Source organism: Rissa tridactyla, chromosome 1 (genome assembly GCF_028500815.1).
Source record: "Rissa tridactyla isolate bRisTri1 chromosome 1, bRisTri1.patW.cur.20221130, whole genome shotgun sequence".
NCBI lineage: Eukaryota > Metazoa > Chordata > Aves > Charadriiformes > Laridae > Rissa > Rissa tridactyla.
In genome coordinates this window covers 152,780,185-152,792,562 of record NC_071466.1, presented here as the reverse complement: position 1 = coordinate 152,792,562, position 12,378 = coordinate 152,780,185, and the positions used below count along the sequence as shown (strand labels likewise).

General features: G+C 50.2%; 2 protein-coding genes across 2 annotated transcripts in view; both read right to left on the bottom strand.

The window, feature by feature from the left end:
* LOC128914855 (sodium- and chloride-dependent GABA transporter 1-like) overlaps positions 1-12,378 on the bottom strand; it is a 67,261-nt gene that overhangs the window by 49,789 nt on the left and 5,094 nt on the right. Inside the window, exons 2-3 of the mRNA XM_054214521.1 lie at positions 5,715-6,058; positions 367-498 (exon numbers count right to left, since the gene is read on the bottom strand). Of these exons, the coding sequence (XP_054070496.1) occupies positions 367-498; positions 5,715-5,952 (370 nt within the window). The 5' untranslated portion in view covers positions 5,953-6,058. The remainder of the gene's footprint in view (positions 1-366; positions 499-5,714; positions 6,059-12,378) is intronic.
* The window catches only part of LOC128914848 (sodium- and chloride-dependent betaine transporter-like), a 65,858-nt gene continuing 59,426 nt past the window's right edge, over positions 5,947-12,378 (bottom strand). The window contains exon 16 of the transcript XR_008468450.1: positions 5,947-6,058. The gene's annotated coding sequence lies outside the window, so the exon portion shown is untranslated. The remainder of the gene's footprint in view (positions 6,059-12,378) is intronic.

Below are 12,378 nucleotides of genomic sequence, written 5' to 3'. Positions count from 1 at the left end.
ATGCTGCTAATCCTGATACGGTGACAGGTTCGCATTCCCTATCTACAGCTTTCCCATGCAATTAAAGTGAGTCCACGTAGGGAGGCTTGGGGCAGGTCTTCTGCAACCAGAGCCCCTCCATCGCAGTCCCTGCTGCTCATAAAGTGCGTTGTCACCACGCAGGACTGCTTGAAGAGAGCGCAGTGATGTTAGTGACTGCGGACATCGGGGCCAAGGACAGCTTGATAAAGACAGAGGGGAAAAAAACTCCCCTCACCTGCCACCCCATCCCAGTCCCCAGGGAATTGCTGATTTGCTTCCTAAACCATCGAAAAGTTTTTATCTGTCGTTATGTGCCATCGCCTTCACAAACTTACAGTACAGTACCTTTAAACATGGGTGCTAATTTCCAGACTCCCAGGCCGCCGACAGAGGTGTACTGGCCCAGAGCGGTTTCCAGCAGGAAAAGAGGAATCCCAGCAAACACCAGCGTCAGGAAATAGGGGATGAGGAAGGCCCCTGAAAGAAGGAGCAGTGTTACCAGATGGCTCCCGCTTTTACCAAGAAGTAAATGCCTCCAGCTGTGGTTTCTTGCTCCGCAGCACCCACGTGATGATGAGCAGACTTGCTCGGAGGCGCCAATTTGCAACTGGAGTTGGTGTGAGTCTCCCATTGAGATCACCACTGCCTTCCCCTTATTGGTTCCTATCACTATGGATATATGTGTATCGTCATATACATGTATATATATTTATATACTGGCATCAGTAGCTATGTGTCTCACTTTGTCATTAGATATTTAGGCACTGTTAAGCCCAACCTGACAACAAACCCAAAAGCTTGGACACAGACATTGGTAACTTGTTCTTGTTGATGTTTTCTGTCTTACCTGCAGCAGCTCCCAATTCCTCACCTTGAGGGAAAAGGGCACAAGAATGTCTGGCATTGGCTACTACTTTGTTTATAGCTATTTCAGTCTTTTAAGAAAACGGTGGCTAAGACTGTATTTGCCCTTGTAACAGCCCTATACACCTCCTCACCCTTGTTCTAGATTTTACCCTTAAAGTTCCCAGTGAAAACATTATTCTTCTCTACAGACCCATGGAAATAATCTCGTCACTAGAAATGAGGGAGTGTTGCCATTCACTAGAGATATTACTTGCAACCCTGTTATTAGAGGAGCAAATAGAATAGGAGAGCCTCTCTGTGTGATTTGAAGTCTGTACATGTTCAGGCCAGCCTGACTTCTAGGACTTGGGACAAAGCTCATTTTCCAGATTCCTCATGAATGTGCTGGATCATGTCTTCATTCCCGAGGAGGACAAACTCTTGCAGAAGATGCTGGCTGGGGACAGAGAGGGGACACTCAGTTTGCTCAGCAGCAGCTGGCCATGTTCGGGGTGGTGCTGGTTTCTGCACTACCCGGAGGCCTGAGCTGTCAGTTTGAGTCGTCTTCTCCCGGTATTAGTGGGAAAGCAAACACGGAGCCAGCAAGCAAAGCCACACTCTGGAGAGCTGCAGCCCGGCTTGCACCTGGCAAAGCCAGGCTCCAGCAGCTGCTCTGCGAGGGCAGGGAAGCAGCGAGGCACAGCCAGGGATGCTGGCTCAGGGGACACCCAGCTGGGGACGCCTGCCTGCCAAGCGGGGAGCTGAGCCCAGCTGGGAGAGGCAGGCGCCAGCAGCCGTCGTGGGAATCCGTGAGAGGCAGCGTGCAAGAGGAGCTGGCGGCGGGTGGCGGGAAGAAAACACGCTCCAGGCCAGCAGCTTGATGACCACAAGACTGAATCACAAGCTGGCGTGGAAGCGCAGGCTCTCGACTTCACCAGCAGCCTGGCGTGGAGGAGGGAACAGCTATGAGCATGGCTGCGGGAGGAGCGCTGCCCGCTCGGCATCCTCCCCTGCTCTCTCGCTAGTCAACGCTGCCTGCAAGGTCCAGACCCCTTGGAGCCCTGCGGAAAGCCAGGGTCTGTTCCAAGGACACGGATGGTGCCTCGCTACCGGTGCGCCTCATCGTAGGGCTTGGAGACTGAGCTTATCAGCAGTCACAGTGCCTTGGTCGCTTCTGTGCAAGCGGCTAATGAAATTTGGCCACAGCTCTGATGATCCTGCATTTTTCACCTAAAACAGGCCAGGAAGGTTTGTAGGTGAAAGATTTTATTAGACTATTGAGAAAAAAACAGACAAACTTTTGGACCCAGGTCATTTATCCTGGCTTGACTAAAGTCCTCTAAAATAGTGGAAAGTCTACAAACCAGACCGCAGCCTTGAACTGAGGGCTGTTGGCAATGAGACCACCACTCTGGAGGGTCAGGTCCCCAGGCAGACATGGATAACATCCCCTTGTGCTGCACAGACAGAGGGGAAATCAGATCTGAAATTTGTACCTAAAGTTTGCATGCCTGTGCCTAAATCCTTGGCACAGAGAGAAAGGGGTGACCTTTAATCTCTGGCCCTGGAGGGACTGTTGAAAGGTCTGGTTCAGTTCCTGGGCCGGCTACAAATGACCTTGGGAAAGTCCAAACCTTTCTCCAAAGTCCATGGGTCAAAAGAGGTGATGGCATTGGTCCTGCCCTGCCTGCTGAGGGCACCGGCCCTTGGAGTCAGGGAAGGACCACACAGTGCCTGGCTCTCCCTGTGTAGCCCCAAATCTGCCTGCTGTCTCCAGCTTCTAATGCCATACAGCAAGGAATAATAATTAATCCTTAAAACGGCAAACCGCTGCCCACGGATCAAAAGTTGAGCATTACAAGCTGTTACATGCCGTTGCTGGGAGTCTCGACGTGTAAATGAGAAAAGCATGACGCTTATTTAAAGAAACGTTCTTCTCAAGTTATTCAAGCTCAGGATCTCACAGACAATTTTTAGCACCTACTGAGCCGCATTTAGAGTCAATTTAGAGTCTGGTAAAATCCTGTTGACATCAGAAGCATGAGGTTAGGAATCGGTGTAGAGGCTGGAGCGTTAGTCATCGCTGGGCACATTGAAGCTGGTTGCAGAGCCAGCGGGGAGCCCAGGCTTCACTTTGGGTAGAGCCTGCCCCTGGCCGCGGACGGGCCCTGCGCTGGGCTGCCGTACCCCGGCTGAAGATCCCCTAATTATATGCTCAGTTACAAGGCCGAGCAAATCGGCCGTGAGCTAATGCGATGTGACAGTGGTAAGTGAGACGACAATATTTCCATTCAGTTCAATTTGCCTGTGCGTAATGGAAGCAGCGCCCACCGCCGCGCTCGGAGCAGTGCACATGCAGGAGGCTAAAATTAGAGTCCCACCCACGGTCTGCTCCGCTCCGCGCCGCTCCGGAGGCACCTCCGTCAGGGCAGAGCCCAGACGGTGCCCACCCGATTGCCAATCAGATGCCGTGCGACCCTTCCTCCCTGCTCCCCATCGGCTCCCAGTGACGCTTTCGTGCGTCAGCTCTCCTGCCCGGCTCCGGCAAGCGGCAGCCTCCACTTTTGCTGCTCGTTATTGCCGGCTGCAGGAACAGTCGTGCCTGCGAACAGCCAGACCGCATAGGGGTGAGAGGAGCGGGCGACACAGGTGGCCATGAACTGCATGAAGGGGCAAGCGGGGCAGGGCATTTGAGAGGGGGCAGGCACCGATTCCCGCGTTTCATCTGTCTGGCATTTTTGCTCGCAGGCGGCTGATCTCTCTGCATCCCTGCAGCTGCCGGGGCAGAGATCACTCTCTGCGCCTTTGCTAGTGCTAATAATAGCCCTCCGCACCTCCACAGCACCCAGGATCTTGGCTGACTTTATAAACAGGGTCGATTTTAGCTTCAAAACACCCCTCATCTAATTATAGATATTGTCATCCCCACCTTTCTGTGTGAGGAGGCAGAGCCACAGGCAGCGCGCACCCGGTGTGTTTGAGATGGCGCAGCAATCACAGGCAGAGACTGGGCTAAAAACCAGTGCTGGGACTTAGCCACAGGGCTAATGTTGTATGAGGATGGCTAGTGCAGTCAGGTGCCGGAGCGTGGCTGGGTAAAAATGGCAGGCCCACAGTGTGTCTCTGGAAATGATGGCACGGGCTCCTGTAGGTGCACCTGGCTGTTTGCCATAAAGCTCAACCGGCTCAGACCCACAGTCACGCCTCTGCACGAAATGACATACTGAAATAGAAATCTTTTTGTCCTTATGGATAACTGCCTGGTCTCCCACTCAGACTTGCCCCATGTGCTTCAGAGAAAGGCCCGAGATCCTCCTAAATGCCATGAAGCTATATGGACAGACCGCTGCAGGGAGCTAGTCCCCTCTCTTCTTTCCCAGGGTGGGAGGAGAAGAGCATCCTATGCAAGGATGGCATGGACAGCAGAAGTGGGCCGGTGATATGAGGAGAAGTCATGAGAGCCAAAGACAAAGGGGGGTTTGAAAAGGGAATTCAAGGCAAAAGGAAAAGAAAAAAGATGTGGAGAAGAAGCATAAGAAGAGAGCCTCAGAGCAGCATGAATGAAGGTGGCACTGGGGACAGGGACTCTGGGCAGTGAAGAGCTAAGAGGGAAGGAAAGAAAAACATGGGAAGACTAGCAGGCAATACTAAAATCATATATACAGCCTTAAAGGTGAGGCAAAGGGGTTTCGACTTGGGTGGGAAGTCTGAGAAATGGTTCAAGGAGGTGAGCAGCACTTCAGGGGGGACAGAAGGTTATTTTAGTAACAGGCACAAACAATGTCAGAGCTGGGCATGGTGGGGGAGAAGAAAAAGCCTCTGCTCTGCTGACACCAAAGCAGCTCACACTCACCTCCACAAAAGCATCTCCTTGCCAAGGCTGGAGAAAGAGTACCATTTTAGAGGGGAGCTGAGGCACAAGAGTGTATTTTCTGACTTGATCCAAGACATGCAGAAAGTCTGTCCCTGGGCAGGGAGGTGATCTCCCAGATCTCTTGATTTCTAGCCCAGCACTGTTTCCCCGTCTGCCTGCCTTTCTCTAGCCTTGCAATGGTTTGGCAAAGTCTCAGCTGAGGACTGGTAAGGAAAGGATGTATTGGGGCAATAACAAACAGAACAAAAATGGCTGGTGTCAGCTGTTCACAGAGGAGGGCACTGCTACCAGCTGCATCAGTTGCTATAAGTCCTTTGACAGCTGCCCCCTTCTCTTGTGGCCTCTCTTTTCCAAACATAAGGATGGAGATGATAACCGTGACCGTTCTCACAGCACTGTAGTAAATCAAAGCTCATTTTCTTCCATAGATGATGACATTTACATGTGCTTGTGTACATGTACATATGTATGCGTGCTTGTATATATGTCTACACAGCCCTGCTATGGCCCATGCAAAGCTTCTAATGAAAATACCTCAGACATGTGACCCAAACTTAGACGCAAAACTGTTACCCCTTGAGAATACGCTAGTCTGAAGAGAAACCCACCATTAGCAGATATAAACTGATTTCCCTGGGAATGCCCCAGCATCCAGCTGGGTGCCTATGTGCGTAGCCCTCCTCGTAAATAAATGAGGTCCCCAGACACTCTTTATTTTAGCCCTGCAAATTTGGACTGCAGAAGCTTGGCAAAACTCACGCTTCCTGATATATTTCCTCGAGCTGCTTCTTCCCAACCTGCACTTGCTAGTAAAGCCCTCAGACTGTGTGTCCCGACAGCTTAATAACTCACATCGTTAGGGAGCGCTCTCAGCCAGGGGACCAGCTGCTTGCCCGGACCCACACCAAACCGAAGCCCGTTCAGGGGTCAGGGCTACTCAGGGATGAGTGTAGGTGCTGTGCATTTCTCTCACCTCCTCCATTCTTGCCGCAGAGGTACGGGAAGCGCCAGACATTGCCCAGCCCGATGGCATAGCCCACACAGGACAGCAAGAAGTCAAATCTCCCCTTCCAGGAGCCTCTGTCTGGGATCTCCTTCTTCTTCTTGGTGACCACAGCCTCGGGGGTGATGGGCTCTGACTCTTCCAGTGCTGCCTGCTTCACCTCAGTGGGAGAGCTCAGCTCCACGGAGGTGTTGTCCATCTTGCCCATCGTGGCTCAGACGTACGGCTGCTCTTGCTCAAGCGCTGGAGGAGCAGGAAGGGCAGCCTCCACCCTGGACGAGCACGGATTAAATGGGAAGGGCTGGGCAAAGCTCCTGATGAGAAAGTAGAGAAAGAACGTGTCTTGTGTTAGTGTGGCGGGCTTCGGGGAGGGCCCTGCTGGGTCTAAAGTGCACTCACTAGATAGACTGGTGCACACCAGGGCAGTCTATCCGTGTTTCCCTGCTTTCCCCAGAGAGAAAAAGGAGGATAATTTTGCCTTGCTCCACAACTGCCCTTCTGAGGAGCCATGGTCATGCAGACTGCTAACAACAGGCTCAGATCTGGCTGTTACCAGCACATAGCAAACCCCTCAACTCTCATCTTATCTCCTCTTCATCCCAGCACCTGCTCTGCGAGAAAAGCCCCAGGACCAGTATGCATGCAGGGAAGTCACAACCTGTGGGTGACCCACCACAGAGCAGTCCAGGCAGAGAAATATATCTAGCATGTCTGAGTGACGATGGAGAAGGGCATGATGGAGGTGCCACATGCCCAGCTCTGGGGCCCAAAACCGAGTGCGCCGGCCACGGAGCCATCTGAGAGATCGCGTGGCCCAGGCAGCCGTGCAGGGCTGTGACAGCGTAGCTTTGCAACGGCATCTGCCCTACAGACATGCCCCACATTGTAATCCCATGGCCTAATCTTCCCTCACGGCAGTGACATGGCCGTGATCACAGCTGTGCACTTGCAATGCCTGGCAAGAAAATCAGTGGTCTGCTCAGCACCTCCTAGTACAACATGTCGCGTGTGATACTGTAATTGCCAGGGGTATTGAGATGATGCTTGCTAGTGACTATAGCCAGCCTGTGAACCGCCGAAATCTCACCAAGTCAGGTGTCCAAAGTCCTGAGGACTAATCGGACAAGTCTGACTAAAAATGTAATGAATATTTCCATTGATTTTAGGCCCTAAGAAGTATATAACCAGCACACCAAAACAACTCAGAAAGAAAGCGAGAACAGGCCATGTTATTACACCGGTGTCAAAAACAATATTGCATTCACACCTTGAAAACTAAATGCAGTTCTCCCTTCACCTTACAGAAGCTATTGCGAAGTCAGAAAAAGGCACGGAAGAGAGCCAAAAGGATGCTCAAAAGTGTGGAACATCTTTCGTGTGAGGAAAGGCTAAATGAACTAGAATCCATCGTCCTGTGGAAGAGGTGACTGACAGGGGCCTATGAACATATCAGTGTCACAGAATATAAGTATTCAACATTTCTGACACAAGAACCACAGAGGATTAGATCAAGATGGCAGGTGGTAGGTTCAAAAAGAGCAAAAGGTGATACTCCACAAAATGCACAGCTATGGAGTGAGACTCCCCCCCCCAGAACATGCTGGATGCTAAGAGTTTACATGATTTCAAAAAAGGAAATTAAGAGGAAAAATAAGGGAAGGGAAATCCATCAGGAGCTACCACCGCGGTTCAGGAAATCCCTGAGCTGCAGGTTGTTGGACGTCGAGGGACTCTTCCAAGAACTTATCACTCCCTGCTCTTCCTGGTTTTATCCTCTCCACTCAGCATCTGCCCTCAGCCAGTGCAGAAGACGGGGTCTGGGACTTGCACGGCATTGGCTCTCATCTGGTTCTCAGCCCATTTTACACAGAGCCGAATTTAAGGGGCTGCAAGGGTCACCAGTGAGATAGTCTCCCAGAGAAGTCTGTTGACAAAAACATTCCGAGATGTACACATAAAAAGGAAAACAGAAAAAAACAACAAACAAAAAGCAAACATGACGAACACAAATGAGTGGGTATGTCAGGAAACAAAGCTATGCTATGAAGAGGTGGCATGCTCTAGCACTTAAAGCTGGTCTTACTTGAGCTGTTTACTCTTGGCAGTCTTGTCTCCTAAGCAAACAGTGCCCATTTGCCCCATGGGATGCCTCGGGGACTCATTAACTGACATTTCTAAAGTGTCCTGACCAGAGATGGTCTCCCAAGCCCAGGCTCAACAGCAGTATCGGCTCCTGCTTGCTACAATTGACACTCCGTGATTACAGCAGATGGATTTCGGCCCCCTCCATAATTTGTCACTGAGGCTAGAAAAACTGTGTTAACTGTGAAGGGAATAGCTGAACCAGAAAATAACTGTAATTCATTCTGATATGTCAGTGGAGAAGCCACAAAACTCCTTGCTGCGGGCTGAAGGCTGTAGCCGAAGCCCTCTGAGCTATGGAGACAGCTCCGAGCCTCACAGCTCCTCTAACCCGAGGATGGTTGCAGGTAAGCCCAGAAGTAAGTGGCAGCACAAAAAAAACCAGCCTTCTAGGGAGAAGAGACCATTTCACATTGCCCATGAGGCAGACGCCAGAAGAAAGCATTGCTGGACACCTGAAGCAAAGGCTTTGATTAACGGATCCTCTTTCTGTTCTACACCTTCTGATGGCACTGCCACACCGGCTCCCGGCTCCTCAGCAAGGCAGGGAGCAAAAGGATTATACAGAATGTGTAGGAGGAAAGTAAAATAGACAATTTATAAATCAAAACAGAAGAAATAGCACCAAAACCCCTGGGAAGAATTCAGAGCTGGGCTAAGTCAGGATAATTAGCTATGCCTGGAGACATAACAAATTAGGCTCAGCAGAAGCCATTTTGCCTCACTTTTTTTTCTGAGACAAAAAACAGTAGGTGAGCTGCTATTTTAAAAAAGTATGTATATATCCTGCTCTCCCTGTGCTCTTTCCCCTGTGCTTGCTGTCACAATTCTGGAGCGATACCGCAGCTAGATGATAACACTTCATATTTCATACACTTGGGGTAAAAAGACAGAGGAGCAGACCATACTGGCAGATGCTTCTTAACTGAGAAGTAAAGTCCTTCATCTCGAGCTCATAAAGAATAAACTAGATTTATAGAGGTTTCTCCACAGTCAAGGAACAGAAAAACAGTCAGGACCCACCGAAGGTTCATCCCACTTACTGTCCTGTCTTCTACAGTGATGGATGATTAGGGCAGAAGGGCTCATGTGTGTTCCGCAGCCCGGCCACGCCATGTCCTTCCTCAGACACACAGCTCTGACCAGGAAAAATACAGACATTGGCTGCTCCAGGCTAAGTGTTTGACTTCTATGTTTAGACATCAGCTCACACCCTGGACAAGTGGTCCTACTGGGACAAAAACGCACCTACCCCTCCACTTATCCACATGGGTCTCCTCCAGCTGACAGCCTAGAGAGAGCAGAGTCGGTTCGGCAGCTCTCTGTCATGTCACATTATTCCTTCTGAAAAGCACACGGTGCTTTGGGCACAGCAAAACGCCCCAAGGACTCAAAATGATAATCAATACGACCAGAGATATAAGGCTGGAGGTGGGCTCTGCTTCGCAAGGACTTGAAAACAAGGTCAAAGAGTTTAAACATGACACTACAGCAGGTTTCTCATTCGGCTTCTTCTAAATACTTCTAAATATTCTGAAGCCAAGACTATCAAAACAATCACTAAACACCAGGGTCATAAATCTCTGGCAGTAAAGTAGTGACCCGAGTTCCACTGAGTCGTGCAGAAGGCCTGGTCTTCTGCTGCTCAAGTCAATAAAAACAATTGCGTGGTCCCCAGTGGGTGCAGAGCCAGGCTGAAACACATTCCGAAAAACAGTCCTTCCCCTCTTTTTTTTGAGGAATTTCACTTCAAATAAGAAAACAGCCCTGAAAAAGTATTACCTACACTTAAAACGCTGCTGCCTGAAAGTGCTAACGACGGTGACCTTTTTGCTTTCCTCTGCTTTAGTGTGAAATATTAACAGTCTCCTCAAATTTGACAGAAACCAAAAATTTCAAGGGTATAAAATTGCCTGAAATGAAACCGCAAAATTACCTGTGGAAACGTGTGTAAGAAATACTTTCACACCTCTCCACCTCTTATTTGTCAGTGCTTTAACAGCCACACAAATCACTTGTGACCCATGCAGGTAGAGCCACAATTAGTTTAATTACACAACGCAGGCTGTTGTTCAGTCAATTAGACTTTTCCTTCCATCCACACCATTTTAATGACAGCCAAGTAGCCCCAAGGCTCTCACATCTTGTTTAGAGCCGTGACCAGCTGATCAGGGCACAGCAGACTCTCGGCCGATTTTCTGCTTGCTGCATATGCTCGAGCTTCCCGCATTGGTGAAAGCCAGAGGGACTGGGGAAAAGCCCCCGCCATGGGAGCTGGAGGATGCTGGTGGGGCACTGGGCCCATGTAGAACCCATTCTGGGCTGGAGCACCACTGTCCTGCCTGGCTGGGTCAGGAGGACAGAGGGGTTTGTGTTTCACAGCCCTCTCCATGTGCTGCCTGAGAGGCAACCACCACAGCCACCCAACCTTTCGTCTCCTTTCCCCTGAAGAGAGGTGATTGCTCGCTTATAGGAGAAACCAGCACTCGCAGAGGACACGAGAAGAAAAATAAATCAGGTCTCCTGGGTGATAGGGCTGCCACGTGGCCTCCGCCCCCACTTTTCCACCCTCCTGCATGAGATTTGGGTTGTTGATATCTGGGTCTGACCTGTGGCTATTGCCCAACATCTATCCTCCACCAGCAGCCCCAGGCAACCCATGTCGCTCCCAATAACATGGCAGGTGAAGCTGGCACTACACCACAACCCTATCCAGATGAGCAGAGGGGGCAAGGTGGGCATGAGCTGTGTTTTGTAAACCATTAAATGAAGAGGACACCCACACTGGGATGCCAGTTTCACAATTCTGGTAGTTTATACAGTTTTGCTCTGTTATTCTTTTGCCCTGCCTGAAGCAATGTGGAGATTTTTAGCCCAGACCCCTGCACCCATTCCCAACCCCAGTTACTTTTTGAGCTCACTGGCGAGTTTCACCCACCCTTGAAAAAGGAGCAGAACCCTAAAAGACATCCAGTTCCTTGAGAAGCAGGAAATGCGGAGAGGGAGACAGGCAGGAGCACTGAGGATGGGCTAGTGTGGGGGGACTAGAGAGACAGTAAACACCACCATAAGGGACCTGTCGTGAGAGGTGGAGGGACAAAGGACATTATGAAGAGAAAAGCAGGTATTGTTAGTCCCGCTGAACAAAAAAAACCCAACTCACTATTCATCCTCTAGGACAGAAGCTGCTGTTTTGCGTATATTTCTGCACTTTTTTGTAGGCACAAACCAGGAATAACATTCATTGGCCTCCTCTGCCTGCCTTGCTCCTTGCTAAGGAGCAATCCCTCTCCAGGGAGGCTAATGGAAAAAAACTTCCAATGACTTCAGCGAGAACATGGCCAGGACAGAAGCGCCTGCAAATGAACACAGAGGGCATTTCCAGCTGAAATTTCTCACTTGCCTTATACGCCCCCGTCCCTTTCATTTACAGCCCAGCATGGTGTCCAGGCACTGCCACCACGGTGTGGGTAGGCATCCCCGATGGACCCTTCATTCTTTCCCCCAGAGAAGCTCAGCCGATGCAGCATGAGATACTGCTCCCACCGGCCAGTACCTTACCAAAACTGGGCCTCTGAGTGAAGATTTTAGCTAAAACCCTGAGCTGCAACAACATCCTCAGTGGCACCATAGGCCTTCACAGGGGTAGATTTCCCCATCTCGCCGGGAGTCACAAGTACTGTGCAAAAGTCATGGCTGTGCTATGCATGAGAGGGGGAAATAGTAATTTCATACATGTAGAGATGCATTTTCTGCATCTCCAGAGACGATGCAAGCAATGTCAGCGGTTATTTGCTATATTGGGCTTGATATGTTTTGGGGTGTTTTTTGGTTTTTTTTTCCTTTTTCTTTTTTTTTAATGAAGTCATTGAACAGAGCAAATTGGGCAAAATTGGTCTTGCAATGGAAAGTGATGACCTTCACCTAAGAAAGCCACATTGGATTTGTGGCCACAATTTTATAACGAAAAACTGAATAAAGAAAAAAAAAATGACAAGGAAAGAGCAGAAACAAGAGTAAGAATGATCCAGAGACTGCCCTGAAGTGTCCAGCATGGCAGGGCAGTGATCCCTCCTCACCTTGCGTGGTGGAGGAGCAAAGGGCTGGCCACTGTGTGTCCCCTGTGGCCAGGACGCTCGCAGCCGGGGACAGGACCCATCCACAGGGCACAGATGAGTCTAGCCCGCTCCACACTGGCCAGAACATGCAGCTTTTGGAGATGAGCAGGTAAAATCCCTGCACTGCCTCAAGAATCTCTGCTACTGCATTCAGCTGAAAGTACAAAGGGGAAGATAGATGGGAGAAGGAGGACACAAAACGTGTACCTTCTCCAGCTCCTTCTGGGCAAGGTCACAGCAGCGACCGAACGCTGCATTAAGTCACCAAGAGCTCATCCAAAACATGGCGCCTGTGAAACTGCCCGGCGCCACTCCAGCACACGTAATTCAGCCCGCATAAAGACCAGAGCCTCACCACACTGACGACAACATCA